The following is an 18,903-nucleotide window of genomic DNA, read 5'->3' as shown; positions in this document are numbered from 1 at the left end:
TGTAATCTCAGAAGGATTAAAGAATAAAGAATGAACAAAAAGGTCTTATGCTAAAATAAGAAATCAGCCCCATCTTGGCACAGTTCTCATGCAGAATATCGCACCCAGTGTGAACTAACGCTAGAAGCATCAAACTGTATAAATTTAAATGTATTTGCATATTATAAAAATAAAGATAAACATATACATATTTTACACTAGTCACGGAACAGCAATGAACGGTCAGTCGATCCCTCTTTCACATTTAACAGAACTGAAATCTGAGTGCTCAAAACACAGCCACCTAAACGAACTATGGCTTTTATGTGGACAGAAAACAAAATCCCTGAGAAGCCATTCGACTTTTTTTTTTTTTTTCTTTTCTTCAAGTAGCGCTCTCCTCGGAGGATCACAGTTCTGAGGTTCAGGTTGTAAAACATTTGCTCCATGTTCTCCCCTAGCCTCCCCCCTGCCCTCCCCGCTCCCTCTACAGGCCAGGTCTGTGCCCTCCTCTGCAAGCACCCCACGCGTCGATTTGCTGGAGTTCATGGGACACGCGCGCGGGAGCGTGGAGGGTCTGCCAGGTGTGAAAGATGGTCCAGGTGAGTTCGGATGCTGTCTTTTCTCCACGGAAATTCCACAGCCATAGAAGTCATTGGTTTCTGTGCTTTTCACCAACATTCTTCCTATATGGGTAGATGAGAAGAAGGCAGAGCAATGACAAAAGGTGAAGGGAGGAGCGTCTCAATGATAAGAACTGGAAGCAATCATAGGACTTGGGTTTTTTGCAGATTTTAATTTCTACTTCTGGAATTCCTTATAAAAACGTAAAGGTTGGGGCACCTGGGTGGCTCAGTGGGTTCAGCCTCTGCCTTCGGCTCAGGTCATGGTCTCAGGGTCCTCAGATCGAGCCCTGCATCGGGCTCTCTACTCAGCAGGGAGCCTGCTCCCCCTCCCCCTCTGCCTGCCTCTCTGCCTATCTGTGATCGTTCTCTCTGTCAAATAAATAAATAAAATCTTTGAAAAAATGTAAATGTCAGGCAACTCATGATTCTTCAAAGGAAAACGTCTTTTCATAGAAAGCTAGGCAAAGGCTTCTGTTCATAACACGAAGTTCAGACATACAGGCGAACTCTACTAATCAGTAATAACCACCTAATCCATTGTCATTCCACCGCTGAACTAGACTTCTAATCAAGAGCCCCAAACTCTAACCCTGGGTCCTTTCAAGGAACATCCACAGATGGATGGACGGGGAGACACACACACACACACACACACACGTGTGCGCACGTAATAACCCGCTAGGAGTAGGCATCTATCCTGAAAAGTGAGAACTCTTGGTTTAGGATGTCTATCTCACCTAAAAGGCATGAATTCCCTGAAAGTGTCAGAGGCAAGGCTGTCAAACCAAAAGCCAGAGACAGATGAACAGAAAATGAAGAAATGCCTGCACCGCCACCTAATTAAACAGAGTGACATTCAATTCAGACCAAATGGTTAGAGGGAAAAATGTCCAAGGCCCCCATCTCTTATATCAGCTTTCCTACAATGACACGCAGACCCTCCATGCTCCCCCTCTCTCAGGGCTGCTTGATTTTTAAGGAGACTGAGTCTAATATTAGCAACATTACCAAAAATCTGCACCTTCCGTTTACTGACTGCTTACTCCATGCTAGGACTCACACCACTCACTGCGGTGCCTTATTTGATGACTCCTCGATCCCGTAACATGCCCATGAGGTAAACCCCATCCCCCTCTGCATTCACCAAGAAGGAAATTAAGGTTCCAAGAGGGTAAAGAACTTGCCTGCGGGGACGTAGACGTGTGCGGCAGGGCAGCCTTTAACGAGGGTTACTGGACTCCCGAGAGCGCTGGACAGCTAAAAGCAAGGTGGGGATGTTTGGGGCCCTCCGGAGAGTATCCTGTTTCTCTGGCACTTGGCCCTGAGGACTTGTGAAGGCCTATTATTATAGTAAACGTCCCAGTAGAGAAAGTTTTGAAAACTGACTCAAATTCAAGTAATAATACAATAAACCTAATTCTAAAGAGGATGGCAGTGTGGAACTCATGCCTTCACCAAGCAGTTTACCTTTGGTCGTCGGAGCGCTGTGGGGTGGGGGGGGGTGTATGCTGGGCAAACATTTTCCCGCTGACTCTAATGAGCCTTCAGCAACGCAGACAGCTGTGTCTGGCTGTCTGTTCCCCTGAGCCACACGTAGGACAGAAACACAAGAATGTCTAAGCAAGGGTGCCCAGAGGGAAATAGTCCACTCTTCAAGAGAGGGGGCGAAAAAAAAGGAAAACCAGTTTGAGTGTACTTCCCCACTGATACCACTTTTCGTGTTCAGGCCCTGGGGGAAAGGAAAGAGCCGTCACATCACCCACCTTCCCCACCTCACACTGCTTCTCCATCCCAAAAGACCCGCCTCCAACGCTACTTCCCGGAACTTTTCTCAATCCTTCCTGGCAGTGTTCTTTGCTCTCGGTGCCCACAGGACTTTGCTGTGGCAGGGATCACATTTTGGTTGTAATTAGAGCCTCCTGAGTTTGTTTGGTTACGTCTCTGATTCCCCTTCTCCCCAAAGAGACGACTGGATTCGTGAGGGCAGGGTCTGGCGGGCTATTTCTGCAGCCTCGGCGCCTGGCACGATGCCTGGAGGGTAAATCCTTAACAGAGTGTTGCTGAAGAATAATGAATAAGATGTGATGAGAAAGTCACGGGTGAAAAACACCTCAGATACGAGACCATTACTGTCACGGTGGCATGTAGGAAGTGAGGCGAGGAGTCACTGATTCCAGGCACAAGGGTGAAAGATGGTGTCTCCAAGGAGCTGACACATGCCCTTGGCCCTAAGGACGATGGGCCTTCACCAGGTAGGAGAGGAGGGGTGGCAGCTCGCCATGAGCCGAGAGCCAGCCAGGCATGCCCTATGGTGGACCCTTCCCACAGTGAGGGACTGTCGCGTGTGTCAGCAGGGTGGCTGGGGGCTGTGAGTCGTGCCTGGGGGTTTAAACTGGGGTCTATAATCACCAGGAGGCCATGTAAGGCTTTTAAACAGAGAAGTGGCAGGATCTGACATTGAAAGATAATATTGGTTTGAAGGAAAAAAGATTAGAGAGATGGAGGCGAGTTGGGACTCAAACACAGATATCTTGGTAGGGACAGGTGCATCGAGGGGAAAGCAAGGGCCAAAGAGAAAGTCACCTGGTCTCATGTCAAGGCACACTGAAGAGATGGGAGGACAGGCCTCAGCAGAAGGCCGCATGGGGGGAAGAGGGAAAGGATGGCGTTGCAGCTGATGGACTCTTAGTACAGCAGATGGGGGCAAAGCAGCGCCACTCCCGAGGCGGGAAGCACAGACTGATGGAGAACACGGAGGGCAAAGGCCGTTATTCACACCCACAAAGCCTATGCGGTCTCCCAGGGAGCTGCAGTGGGCCGCTGGAAAGAGAGGTCCGCCCGGAGGCTCAGATCCACAATCCTCCCAGGTGATTGAATCTGCTTTTCCTGGAACACAGCACAATTCTTCAAGGCAGTTAGAAGCTTAGGGGGGCGCCTGGGTGGCTCAGTGGGTTAAAGCCTCTGCCATGGGCTCAGGTCATGATCTCAGGGTCCTGAGATCGAGTCCTGCATCAGACTCTCTGCTCAGCAGGGAGCCTGCCTCCACCTCTCTCTCTGCCTGCCTCTCTGCCTACTTGTGATCTGTCTGTCAAATAAATAAAATCTTTAAAAAAAAAAAAAAAGAAGCTTAGGCTGAAACTGCAGCTCTCCCATGTTATATCAACAGGTTTCTTATTTTCTGTTTTCTGATGCTTTGACATCTGGGCCCTGGCTGACCCTGGAGGGATAGAGATGGCAAACAACTCCAGTGTGAGTGTGCCTCTCAATACAGACCAACTCCGCAGAGCCCACACCCTGGGACCACTTCCTTTATCAGGCTCCGACAGCACAGGCCGCTGTCTATCTGCCCTCCTCACTCCAGGGCCACATACCAGACACCTAGCGACTGCTCCTATGCCCCACAGCCCATTGAAACGACTCTGCCTGGCCACACCCAGCCAGCATCTTCCCACAGAAAACACAATACAGGCTCCTGCCCAGTTCCTGCTCTGCCTCAGGCCCGACCCCGGCGCTTCCGCAGGGCACCGTCCACCACAAGCTATCTTTTCCATGGCACTCTGTTATTACACTACATTTTCAAACAAACGTGTAAGAACTTGGTGTGAAAACAGCACCGACCTGGGAGCCACGACATGGGTTTTAGGCCCAGGTGCGCCATTCGGTACCTGTGACTGTCAGAATGTGGCTTCGTCTGGCGCCCAGAGCTCCCCACCTGATATGACATAAAGGGTTGTTAGGAGCATTATGGGTTAGGGGGCTTTGCTCTGAGGGTCCATCGGGCACCGCAGGCGTTTGTGATGATGATATGAAAGAAATGATACCACTCATCTCCTCTTTCTCCCATGAAGATGGGGTTAGGACACCGCAGGAGCCCTTAGACACAGATCCTCAAGGGGTGAAGGGGAAGGGAAGCCAACATTCTTCCCTACCTACCCAGCACACATGTTTACCTTCCCCGGGCAAGGACTAAGTGCTGCTAGGTAAGTCGGTGAGCACATTTCATTCTAGGATCTAGATCTGCATTTCAAAATTCTGTCTTTTAGGAGTACCTTGATACGCTACCCACAGGGCACACCACCAACATTCCTGGTAGGAAAAACAGCAACCGAGTTTACTGAGTGCTGTGCACTCTGTTGGCCGTGCCGACCGCTCCCCTCGCAATGGTCTCTCTCAATGCTCCCAACAGCCCCACAAGAAACCGCTTCTGGACCCTGCAGCTGACAGGGTCTACAGTCATGGCACCAAGAAATCGCGAAGATTCAAACTCAGGCAGCGGTAAGTCCAGAGCCCAAACGGCCTTGAGGAACAAAATGTGAACACTACTTTTAAAAAGCTATTTGCTGTGTGATCCACTTGAGATTTTCCTGATGTTACATCCATGCATCATGAATTTTATTAAATGACTTCTTTTTTCCAGCAAGGAAAGAAGATGACTCATGCATGCAATATCATCGTTTTTAGGCAAAAGAATCAAGAAGTTTCCTTATTCGTAATTTCCAAAGGCTTCTTGATTCTGGATAAGCGCAGGGCTTGTCATCTTGAAATGCACCGCTGTACAAGACGGCTTCATCCCAAACCCCACCCACCGTTTCCCTAAATTCGCAAGTCCTTAGGAAGCCCTTATCTATTTAAGAAACCCTCTCTGCTTCCCAGACACTTACCCTTAAAAACTGGTGCTCCTAAAGTCACAGATTGGGTACAGTAAAAATGATGACAAAGGGGAGAGAAGCACTATCTTTTCCACTTAATTTTCCAAGAAAGTATGGAGATACCTAAGCAGAGAGGGAACAAATTCTAGTATCAGTGTGGCTGGCGGGGCACTAAATCACCCGAGAGACACTATTTCTCTTGGCCTGTGAGCACAGCGAGGCAATGAGCTGTCTTACTCCTTACAAAAAAACATAGCACATCCACGTGATACACTCCCCAGGCCACCTCCACATGTAGCTCCCTTCCTTCTGAAATACCATCCCCACCCGTTGTGTTTTACTGCTCTGTGGTCAGTGAAAGATTCTCCATCGTTATAAAGCCAAAGTCATGTTGCTCCACTGATTTGAAAAAAAAAAAGAAAAGAAAGAAAATGATCAAGTCCCTACTAACTAATCTGAGGGCTGTCTAACATATTTTGCCTGTTATCGGATGAAATAAAGGCCACGGTCTTCCTTCTATTTTTTATAAAAGGCTGTTTCCATTGGTCTTAAATATCCTTATGTCATAACAATGGGAATGCCAAAATTCCTATGCGAGGTCATCACTATATCTTTGGGACTACTTATAAACAGTAAGAAGCTGGAATTTACTGGGGTCTTGCTTGAATTGGGAACGCTACAGTATGTACGCAATGACCCAAGTTTCAAAAGTGGCTCTGAAAGGCAGTGTCTCAGCCCTGCCTTTCATCCTCAGTCATACTTTCTGGAAAAGGAGAAAGCTTATTAGCTCAACAATCTTCAAACCAGCCAGTGTTTTCCAATCCGGCCACATACGAACTGCCCCGATCCCGACTGACTTCCGTGGTCGTGTCCACCACCCCACACAGATGTGGGATTCCACCAGAGAAATGGCAGCTGGCAGGATAAAAATGATCTAGTCCCATTTCCTGTATGTTCAAGGGTGAGTCCATTAAGAAACCACATGGAAGGGATGCCTGGGTGGCTCAGTTGTTAAGCGTCTGCCTTCAGCTCAGGTCCTGATTGGGATCAAGCCCTGCATTGGGCTCTCTACTCAGCAGGAAGCCTGCTTCTCCCTCTCCCACGTCCCCTGCTTGTGTTCCCTCTCTCTCTGTCTCCCTCTGAAAAATAAATAAATAAAATCTAAAAAAAAGAAGGAAGGAAGGAAGAAACCAACCAACCAATCACATAGAAGAATGTAGACTGCATTTTAGGATGCCTTAAGGTAACACGTTTTTATATGCTGACCTACTGAATTCTGTCTCTTAAATGAAACTCAGGAGATATAACTGGGTCATCTGGCCGTTTATTGGAGTCTATACTTTACTTGCTAGCGGTGGGGTTGGACTAAACCTCTCTGGAAATGAAAGAGAGGAACATTCTATAGGCACCTAAAAATAAAAAACGAACAGTGAGCTGCCATTCGCCTAAAGAAGCTCACGCGTCCCTTCTGAACTGGAATTTTATGTGTCTCAACGTGCAGGGCAGGTGGGATAAAGGTAGGAATTTACAAACAAAATTTTTAAAAATAAACTTAAAATGAATTGACTTTCTCCTTACTTTCCCCACTGAAAGGATATTTTCGCCTCTTGTGAGACGTGTAATGTCCAAGACTCAGTATCCCTTTCGTGTCTCCGCATCAGTTAGGCTGGCCATTCGGAATTCCTGGAGTGTGTGAGGTGTTGGAGGGGCTGACAAATGAGATGGCGAGAAACTGTTCACAACGTACCATGTATCAAATCACCACGATGAACGTTTTAAATATCTTACAATTTTGCTGTCAATTAGACTTCACTAAAGCTGAAAAAAAAACAAAAGACCAGTGGCTACCAGGGGTTAAGGAGGGAGGGAGAGGAAGGCGTCCTCTGACTCTCAGGGCACTGGAAATAACGGTTTGGGCACGATATTGGAGGCTCCATAAACCCATGGGATGGAGAGCGCCGAGTGTGGAGCCTGATGTAAACTGTGGTCTCTGGGTGATGACGATGTGTCTGTGCAGTGTTGTCCACTGTCACAAGTGTGCCCCTCTGGTGGGGGACATCTATGCGGGGGAAGCCACAGTGTGTGGGGGCAGGGGGACGTGGGATCTCTCTGTACCATCTGCTCAGTTTAATTGTGAACCTAAAACTGCTCTACAAAATAAAGTTTGTGTTTTGAAAAAAAACGTCATCTATACTACAAAAAAAGAAAAAGAAAAAATGATCTGAAGAAGGTGGACGTCCCCCACTTCACCGCGGATGTCCAACAAATGGGGGGCTGGAAGCAGGGTGGGCGAAAGACTGAACTAGGCCAAGAAGAACACTTTCTAAGAATTGCTTTGAAACTCATAAATCTGCTTCATATCAACACACCAGGCGGCAAAGCCATTCCTGAAAGTGACACAAGACATTTCTTGACTGCGCGGAACTAGGTGTTGCATGAGGTGGAAGCGGCTGCAAACGGGCACATGTTTCCTTCAGGAGTGATAATGACATCCTACCTCTAGACCATGGTGATGGCTGTGTGCCACAAAATAATGTGTCAAGAGCCACCACATTATTTAAAAAAACATACCAGACTGAATCCATATATCCTTAAGGAGGACAGAATTTTTCAGCCAATGTGCTACGAGGTGAATTTTCCCCTCATCCCAAAGGTAAATATCCTTGAAAATCAGCTCCGAAGAGCCAAAGTCTGAAGGTGACTCACATTTCTATCTGGTAATCGGCAAAGAGGACAAGAAGCCACTGAGCTCCTCAGTTATTCCCCCGGAGGGTGAGGGAGAAGAGAGGCATCTCATTCATGGACCTTTTCCCAATGGAAAGCTGGCTCGCCAATCACCAAAGCAAAAGGGAAAAGGACGTAAAAAAACCACTAACCTACTCTTTTATTCTCTGTCTCTTCCCACAGGGAAATAACACACAGAGATGTGAATTAGATGAGAATTAGAAAAGCTTGGAATTTTTAAGAAAGAGCCCATCAAAGAACAGTGGTCGATGATTTTTCTAGCACACGGTAGCCCCATTATTTTATACATGGTCAGAGGCAGGCTCCAAGTTAGATGGCAAGTCTCTGTTCTGACCAGTAAAGGAGAGGAGTAAGTTGGTTAAAGAGCTTGGACTGTCTTTTCAGAAACCACCATGAGATCGAGATTGATGGTGCTGGAGGAGAGGGTGATGATTCTGATGGGATTCTGGAAGACTTTTCGGGCTGAGGCCTGCTGGGCTGGCGAAATTACTAAGAATGCTCCTGTCGCCCTCAACCCTTTCCTGATTTGAGCAGTAAAATACTGACCCATGTAGCACGGATCAGCGTTGCCTTGGCGCTGACAACTGGTCACGGACCAGAGAGAGCCTCTGTAGCCAAGGATAAAGACCACTGGCGAGGGAGCACCCCCTTAGAGTCAGGGAGGGGACCCCAGCAATCAGAAAGCGCAGCGTGCACACACTTGAGATCAGCAGCGGGACTACCATTTGTCAGACCCGCGCCTGGCCCTTCCTCCTGGAAGTTTTTATCCATATGCCTGATTCAGAAAGACAGCTCTCCACTACCCACCTGCGTTTTCTGGGACGACGGAGAAGTTAAAAGATCTCTCTGCCACAACTTGCTCAAGTTAACCTGGCTGGAGTTCCAAAGGCAGTGCAGTAACAGCCCACCCTCCCCAGTTCTCCTGCCTGCTGGTAGCCCCAAGTCTAACTGTTGGGGTCAGACCCAAGCGGTGACCCCGCAATAACTGTCTCCTATGGCAGCTTTCCTCCTCAGTTCCCCCAATCTCCTACTTTCCATGCCCTGTCATCTGTGTGTACATCAGACCTCTGCTGGGCAGGGCCGGGCCTGCCTGTATGTTGGTTTCCATGGATATTCCTTCGTGTAGAACTGAGACTCCACGTCAACCCTGCCGTCCACTGTACGACACTTTAAAAAAAAAATGCATTTTGAAATAAAACTACTCCCACAGCTAGGTCAAAAGTAGCTTGATCCCTAAAGGTATTCTCTCAGCATCCAGACGTTGGAGGCTACATGGCTCTGATGACCCAAGACCTAAAGCTGCTTATTCATGTAGGTACAACAAAGCGTGCAAGACAGACGGGCTGAGAGAGCTTTCTCCCGGCCAGCCTATGGCTGGCCTAAATGTCCTTCTGCGGCAGGATGGCGAGCAGCCCAGGGGAGAACGCCGATCAGTGGGCTCGGTGCCGCGGCGGCTTCTCGTGCAAATGGACATGTTAACTTCTACCTCTATCTCTCTCGCCTCTTTAATGCCACACAGCTATGGCAAAACAAGCCTTGGCTGAGCTCAGGACGATCTCCGCCAGCGCAAAGCGTAGTGCAAACTACTGCCCTCCAGGTCAGAGCTGCGACGTCCTTAGCCTTTCCCCATGTGTGTCTGACAGAAAGGGGCAATCCCATTGCTGTCGTTTGACAGGTTCGGGGCAGGGGATGCTCTGGTTAGTATGAAGCTACTGTGTAATCCTAAGAAGTGCCTCGCGATTTCACAGTGTCTTGGGGGCCCATTAGTGACAAAGGAGACCGTGTGCAGCAGGTTCGCTGAAGCAGCGTTCTGCACACCCAGCCTTAGCTAAGCGCCCCCCTCGGGCACTCAGTGATGTTTTCCAGCAAAGACGAATTATGGGTGTTCTAATGAGTCACCCCATTTAAAGAAAGGGGTGCCTCTTCCATAGCTGTGAAGGAATGAGCGCCCGCTGACCCCTGGCTCTGCAGACGACACACCAGAGTCAGGAAAAGGGACACTTCAGGGCAGAAGCATGAGCCCCATTCCACCCAGGGCTCTCTGGAACGCAGCCTCACAGTAAATGTCTCAAGATGAGGAGGACGGGTCACTATTTTCAAACGCAAACTTTGGAAGCACCCTATAAAAAGCTTATATATATGCAGAAAAAAAAAAATCTATGTGTCAACTAGAAAGAAAAAATGAAAGTCTGCTGTCTGACTACTTTGCGGGACAAATCACGTGGCTGCCGTCCCCCAGATAATGAGATCTGCTCCAAGAAGCCTGTGGCTGCCACTTTCCAAGATCTGCGGTGAAAAGGTATTTCACCTCAGTTTAGCAGTACCCTGTTTGCTTCCTAATGCTACAAAAAGAGACAAACAAAAACTGAACCCAGGATGAGTCTGATGTATAATTACTAAGCTAACCCTGTGTCCGAGTTAGCTCATATATGTATGTTCTCCATGTTTAAGTCTGTCTGGGGGAAGGTGAAAGCTTCCTTCTGCACAATCCCTGATTATTAAGGACTGAGAATCAGAGACCCACAGAGAAAAATAATTTACTACAGATTTTCTGTAGGCTTTTCTTATTTAATGAGCCCTCACTGTTCTCACTATCCATTAAAAAAAAAAAAAAGCTCTTTTTGGATTCATATACCTGCAAATATACTAAAAGTCAATTAACTGCATGCTTTAAATGAGTGAACTGTCTTGTATGTGAATGATAGATAGCTCAATAAAGCTGCTAAACGCTCTTTTATCAGCAAAGCAAAAAAAAAAAAACAAAAAAAACCCAAAAAAAACCCAAAAAACCCACAAACAAGGAAAAAAAAAACACACCTCCTAGTTTGCTAGGAATAAGCAAGCCACAGTGTCTCTATCACCTAGAGATCTAGGTCTGCCGGGGGGAGTCGTCAGGGTTTGCCAACACGTACTTGAACTTGGCTTTCTGTTGTCATAACCACTGAGGCAGGATGGGGAGTGAGGGACGGGGGTACCACATCTGGAACTCACTTAGAACAAGGGCTGATCACAGTCGGTGTAGGTGGGTAAACCAAGGCAACATTCACTCGCTCGCTGCCATTCTTAGGGCAAATGATCTCTGCCACTCCTTCCGGTCTGGGCTGACTCAGCAGCTCCCCTGCAGGAAGAGAGAGAAAATGCATTCATGAGATGCACCTTAGGAATGGGACCGTTTCACTGAGTGTTAGAGCGCTGGGGGGTGGGGAAGCAGGGAGGAGAGCAGGTACGGAGGAAGCAAAGGGTCCGCAGACAATGGAGTCCGAGAACAAATATGCCCCCGGGGATCACAAAACTGGCCTCGCTCCCACTCCACTGCCTAAATTCTCATCTGTGTCACCATGGAGAACGTTCTTGTGGTTGTGGCAAAAGGGCCATCGTTCCAAACAAAGACAGCCTCTGCCACCGTTTTCCTCACCTTCTTTTTCACAGACTGACGCCGGAGATCTTTATCTAGATGTCACGGCCAAGAACTGAGCCAGGATCCCTAGAGCCCTGGGACTGCAAGGGCTGCTAAGGAGCTTCCTGTAATTAGCATTCGGGACAGATAGGAGTGGGGCAGACCGTAGCAGCCTTTTGACAAAGACCTGCAGAAATGGTCTCGAAATGCAGCCCACTAGAAGTGCTATCAAGGTAAACAGCCCAGCTCCACACGGGCAAGAGGGCAAGAGGATTTCTTGGGTAGGTGTGTGTGCGGATTTGAAAGCACCAGCTTAAATACTATGAATAAAGGGGTCTAGTAAAAACAGACAATTAACTGAATGGATCACCAGAATACCCCCAGGGCTCTGCATGCCTGGGATATAATCTCTCTCCTACTAGATCATTAAATCCCTAAGAGCAGTGATGACTTCCCTTCCTTAGTTTCCCCTCTCTCGTCCACTTACTGGGCAGCTGCCTGACATCTCTCTCTCTTCTCCTGGCTAGCACGGTGCTCTCACTCACAGAAGATGCAATAACCAGCTTCTAGCTGAGGATGGGAGCTGTTACTGCCTAAGTCTCCCTACTTAAACCGAGACGTTAAATAAACCAAACTAAGGACACAAAAATGTATGTCAACTAGGCAAAGATACTACTGAAAATAAGATGTCAATTCTTTGGCAGCCATCACTTATAGAATGGACCTGAGATTCTAGTGATCCCCAAGTTAAGCTAACAAAGGATAATAAAAAAAAAATCCTTTGCCTCAAAATATCCTATTTCTAAAGGCCCCACCTTCAGCAGAACCCACAGTAATAAAAGCACAGCCATGTGCTGGCCCTTGAACTTTGAACCTTGAGCTTTAAATGTTATTTATTTATTTTTAAATTAAATTTAAAAAAAATTTTTTTAGATTTTATTTATTTATTTGTCAGAGAGAGAGCACAAGCAGGGGAAGTGGTAGGCTGGGGGAGAAGCAGGCTCCCCACTGAGCAAGAAGTCTGATGCAGCGTATGATCCCAGGACCCTGGGATCATGACCTGAGCCAAAGGCAGACACTTAATCCACTGAGCCACCCAGGCATCCCGAACTAAGAGCTTTAAATGTACATCTCGTTTCATCTGTGTGATGTCTCTATAAGGGTTACCCTCATTTTACAGATAAGGAAGCTAATGGTCAGGACGTTATATGGTGTACCCTGAGTCAAGGGCTAGCAAGCAGGCAGACTCGGGATGTGACCTTGGGAAGTCCTTTCTGGGGAGCTTACTCTTCGCCCTCACCCTCCGAGACCTCCCAGAGTGGGAACTGCTTCTTCATGCCAGAACACGTCTTCTAGAGGAGTACTTTTAAAACAACTATTTTTAAATAATGAACTAAGCATTGACATATTTGTACTTTTATGATAAGACATTCGTTTCCTGCTTTGAGCATTTTTATATGGTTTTGGATGATATGAACTGAATAGAATTCGAAGTTCCTTAACCAAACTACTGTCAACACCCAATTACTGCAAAGTTAATTTAGCATGACTAGCTTATGTCATGGATACATGGATATCAGAGCTAAGCTCTGACACCAACTAGGAAAAGAGTCCAAAATATAAAAATGCAAGTTAAGAATGCAAACGCTAAATGCTATCAAAGCAATAAAACAAACCAAAGTAATAGCACGTTAGAGCTGGATGCAAGTTGGAAGTCATCGGGCCCGAACACCATGTTCTCAGTCAGAAACTCCCTGAGTTTAACGTATTTGTTCCAAGTCCCACAGTGAGCTGCAGTCTTTGACCCAACCCAGCCTCCACGCAACCAGGACCACAAGAGGGTGCCCCGAACACTGCAGGCCTGGTAACACCCTGGTCCTGGACCGCTCTCCCCAGATCCTTAAGGAATATTTTCAATTTGCACTTTCTGTCCCAAGACTACCCCCAAGGCCAGAAGCTTCTCCTGAGAACACTCTCCTGCTTGGAAGTTCATGCAGCCTCTCAGTGGCCCAAGAGCCCAGGATCCAGCTGTGGGTGCCCAGACCCCACTCGGGCACCCACCCCCCTCACAGGGGCTCCCTTGCTGGCTCTACTGCAGGTTTCCATGAGCAGACCCGTTTGCCAGAGCTGAAATAATCTGTAGTAGACTTAGTACTAAGCATCCGTTATCAATTTTTATTAAACCAACAGCTTTAGTGCTCCCCTCCCCAGATTCCTAGTATCAGACAGAACCAGGTAAGCGGCTCTGTTTGGGTCCCCCTCCTCCCAGCAGCACCTCCAGCCACAGAGGTGGCATGAAAGCTGGAGGCACCGAGAGGGCTCACGCATACAAAAAATCCACGCAATGCTCCAGAACACGGAGCAGCGGGGCTGCACGGGTCACTATCTCCAGCCTGTCTGTGCTCTCCCACGGGCTACTGCATGTTGCCGGCATTCCTAGGATGGGAGATTTGGCTAAAATTGCTGTTGCTAGACTGAGAAAATAAGGCAAGTAGCTTGTTCTTCTCAAAAAATGTACCACAAATACAAAAAGTGGTACATAACTCGTGTTGTCTACTGAAATAGAAGCTCATAGTCTCAGATTTCCTTAACACAAACTTGATTTTCAAACTAAAGGGTGCCATGCCTTGGGCGCAGGTCAGGATCTCTGGGCCCTGGGATGGAGTCCCACATCTGGCTCCTGGCTGGCAGGGAGTCTGCTTCTCCCTCTCCCTTTGTCTCTCCCCCTACTTATGCTCTCTGTCTCAAACGAATAAATAAAATATTTAAAAAAAAAAACCAAAATACTGAAAATACTGAATTAAGATTCACTGAGTATCTAAATAGAGAGATCTTACAGTGTGTGAGGAGACACAGGGGATACAGGAGTCTAAGTCAAGGCCTCTGATACGGAGGGTCTCCCCCATCCGAGAAAGTCAAACATCCGTAAAAAGAACTACAGTCCCTGTGACAGGGACTCCCAAGCAAAGTTATGAAATGTTAGAAGAGCAATGAGGAGGACAGACTAATGCTGATTTGCAGGACTAGAAAAGACCTCAAAGAGTGGAAGACACCACCTCAGAAGCCCAGTAACGTTCATGACCATGTGTTCTACCTTATCATCATGCTGTTATATATGTCAAGGTGAATGACACCTGTTGATCCCAGAAGGAAAAACGATGATCACAGTTGCAGCTAACATTGATTGAGCATTTATTATGTGCTTATGCTATAAATGCATTATGCCACTTAGTTCTGATAGAGCCCTACAAAGGTAGGTACAATTTTTATTTTCAGGAGAGAGAGTCTCAAGGGGTTAACTACTCACCAACATTCACAAGGAAGCAGTGGCAGGGCCAAAATTTGGACCCAGGACTATCTGACTCCACTCTTAACCACCACACACTACTGTCCTGGGCAGCAATATCGTGATAATTAAATTAGACAACATAAGAAGTACTAAATGTTGTATCTGGCATCTAGTAAGTTCCTGACACTCTTACTATAGTGATGAAAATTTCTTTTTGAAAAGCTCACTTTTCCAACTATATAAAAAATTCATTTACAAATACATGATCAGTAACCAGATTCTCTATAGTAAAGTAATATGCAAGGATCAGACCATAAGTTATCTGCCTGCAAAACACCACGTCCCCAGAGATTTGAAAACTTCAAATGAAAAAGAAAAATTAGATTTATTACACATCTGTCATCACTAGCAAAAGCAAATAAGAAATAAATTCCAAAGTTGGTAGGAGTTGTAAACAAAACAAAACAAAACAAAAAGCTACATTTATAGAAAATATGTTAGTAAAGTGAGGACAGATATAAAGTAAGGACAGATATACATGTGACCTGGCATGTTCCCATTTTCAGGATCTTGTTTCAAGCCCTTTCCTCTCTGACAAAAATTATGCAATGATTGCTCACGGCCACAGTATTTATAAAACAGTGAAAACTTGGGTAACCCTCTCAAGTGTCCAACAATGGGGACATGATGAAAAACTATGACATGCTATTAAGAGGGGATCCTTCCTCTGTGGTCGTTAAAAATTAAGAGACTGACCTTTCTGGTCCTTCACAACTGAAGGACCAGGCCAGCTGTAAATGCTAATGCTTTCTCTTCTGTCGGAGATCTTCCGTCCGTGGGCAGTAAGCACACAGCGCCATCGAAGGAGCAGAAATTTGGCCTGACGCACAGAACACTGCATTCTCTGAAGCAGTATTAGGCCACTAAGTTATGAAAAACTGTTCTTAATGACTCCGGCTCAAGATTTCTGGCATTGAAAAGCTACCACATCAACTGTTTCCCTTCCCACCCCCGCCATAAAAAACAGAACACTAAGTTTTATTATGATTCTTTTAAAAAATCAACAGAAGGTGAGGGGAATGAACTCTTCTCCATCTTTTTCTACTAAGCATCAGAATTCTCAAATGTGGGGCACATTACTCAAAATACTACAAATTGATCATACTAATTACTCAAATCATAATATTAAACGCCCTGCACATTTCAGTGCAAATGAAACCCACTTCCTGATCTGGGATAAAGATCTAAATTATGAATATCCCTCAAAACAGTCAAAGAGGTCTAGATAGTAAAACAATGATATAGGTTCTATTAAGGAAGGAATGATCTGGAAGTCTTCGGAGCGTCTTGAGCTCTACTTTCTAAAATTCACACCCCTTGCCCCCAAGTCCACTGCTGTATTGTAATTAAGTGTGACTCTTGAGTAGCGGCTATGAGATACGTGAATGCCTGTTTCCCATATCTCCATAGGGCAAAGGCAGCATCGTCTGAAACCATGAGCAGGAAGGTTCCCCGCCTGGCAAGCCCACTGAGTTGTCAGAGACAGCAAAGACCAGAGAACTCCACGGTCGCTTCATATGGAGGAGGAGAGCCAGAGAGAGGTAACAGGACACCTTGTCTTAAGATGAAATAAAGCCCAGAAAGTGTATACACGAGAGAAGTAAACCTGCAACATCCAAACGTTCAACTTAAAAACATGCCATTGTGCACACTTCCAAGTGTGAGAAAAGGCGGAAGAGATCTCCCGGTACCTGCTGGTTCCAACATAACCAACCATTTGGAGACTCGGCTGCATCTGAGAGGACGGTCCCCCGTGCCTGTACCCCCTTCCAACCGGTGCCTCCCTCAGGATCACGGCTGGGCGGCTCCTGACTGGCCGCTGCTCCAAAGAAATAAAGTAAATAGACCTGGCTGTGTGTTTTAGTAGTCTTTAAAAGAAATTCCATTTTCTTAATCAGCTTTGGTCTCAGCCCTTTGATTATGAATTCCTTTTTTTTTTTTTTTTTTTTTTGGCGGGGAGAAAATGACGCGCAGGAAGGAGGGTAACGAGTCTTTGTAAAGAGCAGAAATGGATCTGGGTCTTCTGTTTCGGAGTCCAGAATTGTGTTCATCTCTGGCAGTCATCTTTCTCACCGTCATCTTTTTTAGGACAGGGTAAGGTATACCCTGGAACCACAGGTCAGACGAGTCCACGGTTGGCTGGCCGAAGCCGGTAGGCTGTGGCACCTATCCTCTGGGTTCTGGAAGCTGTCTGAGGGTTGGGGAGCAAGCTGTCAAGCTCACTCGGAAGCTGGGGGGGCACCAGCTGGAGTCCTTGGAAAGCTACCTCCATGGTCTGCTGAATTCATGGGAAAGCCAGCTGGGACAGCCTCAAAACTCCCCAGGAGCTGCCCGCTGAGCCTGCCAGGAAAGCGGCTGGGTCCCTGGAGATTCAGCGGGCATCTTCTGGCTGACTCCAGAAGTCAGCAGGGATGTCTGTACACATTGTCCAGCCCTTGGCTACATGAACTTGTAGAGAGTTCTGGGACTCCGAGAAGGCTCCCCAAAACTGCAGGGAAGCTCCATGCTTCCTGGGAGCGGAGTTTGCTTTTGGCTCAATTAGTACCTCTTGGAAATGAGTCAATGGATGATAAGACCACTTAATAACGGGATCCATCCTGAGGGATGAATTCCAAAGGCAGCCGCAAAACTCACACCGTCAGAAATGATGAGCTTCTCGTAAATTGTGTTTCCACTTTCACCAAAAAGCCCTGCAATTCTTCGAAATGTGGGAATCTACTACCGAGTTCTGCGCAATTTAACAAGGTGAAGACTTTTCTGTCTCCAGCCATTTGCTGAATTCTCAAGACCAGTTTTGATGCTGAAAGCTGGGATTTCTTAAAAAAAAAAAAAAAAAAGAAAGAAAAGAAAAATGCAAATGCCCTTCTGTGCCTCGATGCTTCGGGGACAATTTGTAAAGTCTTATCAGTAAGAGAGCACAATCTACCAGCCAAACAGAAGCAGGTCAGCTGGGGTTCTTGGACGTGCCCTTGAACTAAAGGTGCAAGTCAGTTCCCACATTCAGCGAGTTTTCAGGGCCTGCTCATCAGACGGCACTAAACAAAGTGAACTTCAACACTTTGCTTCCATTTCTCCCCAACATCCTCCAAGGTGGTGGTTGCGGTGACAGAGGCAGAAGGAGAAACAGAGATCACACTCTTGATGACTTCCGTGACTCACACAATGACTCTGACCTGCGGAGTCTTCAGATTGTCCTAATGAGTAACAGAAGCCAAGCCAAGCAGGAGCCCTGCACTGGGCACAAACGACTGATACCTTTAATTCTGCCTTTTATGGAAGATGCTCCGTCTGGAGTGAACACGCTCAGCTTTTCCTTGTTTGGCCCAATTCCCAAGAGATGAGTGTCCTAAGAGTAATGTCTGCTTACTAATTACATAAAGCTTTGTTTGTTTGTTGAGGGACAGAAGGAGGTGACTAGCATCTCGGGCAGGCTATGTCAAGCGGGGCTGCATTCAGACCCTCCCTGATGGAGAAGGACTCTGGTCTCTTCTGGATCTAAACAGTTGTGACCTAAGATCACAGCACCCCTTCCAAAGCGTCCGACTGGAGTTGAACCAGGAGAAAAGAAAAACAAAAACAAAACCAAAAAAGGTTAACATGATTTCTTTTCCAATCTCTGCCTGAATTTTGTCACTTTCTTCACATTATAAGCTCACACTTCCTTGTCGTCAAATCTGTTTTCCTTTTTTGTTTTTTTAACTCACACACATCCAATCCTCTGTACCCTTCTTTCCTACCACTCACTTCCTCATGCTTGGCTCGATGCAGTCGCCTTTCCTTCAGCCCCTGTTTCCATCACCAGCCGTGGAATTCGAGCCCCATCATCCCTCCTCCAGGCTGCTGCTCTGCCTAGACTCCGCACCTGCTGGAAAAGCCTCAGGGTCTCCGAACTTACAGTGTCCTTCTCCCAGTGTTCATCCCAGCACTGGGACGAGATGCCAGGTAGAAGCTTCAGGAGGATTCCCCTCTCAAGTGAGGTTCCAGAAGACACAAGATAAACATTCCTGGGGCTGGAACAGCAGGTGAACCTGGCCGTGGTGGCCTTTACTACACAGAGGAGAAATGACTCCAGCCAAGTTGCGGGGAGCTCGCGAGCCTCCTCTTAAGGGCTCTCGAGCTCCAAAGACTCTGCCTTTGGATCTAGAAGAGTGAACCCGA

At 46.9% G+C, this 18,903-nt stretch overlaps 1 protein-coding gene across 2 annotated transcripts in view; it reads right to left on the bottom strand.

Annotated features, from left to right (window-relative positions):
• Positions 1–358: 358 nt before the first annotated feature.
• Positions 359–18,903, bottom strand: part of LOC111144507 (malignant fibrous histiocytoma amplified sequence 1) — a 96,397-nt gene continuing 77,852 nt past the window's right edge. Inside the window, exons 2-3 of one of the 2 annotated variants that reach the window (XM_022498820.1) lie at positions 10,991–11,117; positions 359–665 (exon numbers count right to left, since the gene is read on the bottom strand). In XM_022498820.1, the coding sequence (XP_022354528.1) occupies positions 632–665; positions 10,991–11,117 (161 nt within the window). In that variant the 3' untranslated portion in view covers positions 359–631. Of the gene's footprint in view, positions 666–5,349; positions 5,378–10,990; positions 11,118–18,903 lie in introns of those variants that run through there. The other variant, XM_022498821.1, reaches the window with a different exon arrangement.

Source organism: Enhydra lutris, unplaced genomic scaffold (assembly GCF_002288905.1).
Source record: "Enhydra lutris kenyoni isolate GAN:26980312 unplaced genomic scaffold, ASM228890v2 scaffoldscaffold11, whole genome shotgun sequence".
NCBI lineage: Eukaryota > Metazoa > Chordata > Mammalia > Carnivora > Mustelidae > Enhydra > Enhydra lutris.
The sequence above is the reverse complement of the archived record's forward strand: the minus strand, read 5'-3'. Positions and strand labels throughout refer to the sequence as shown.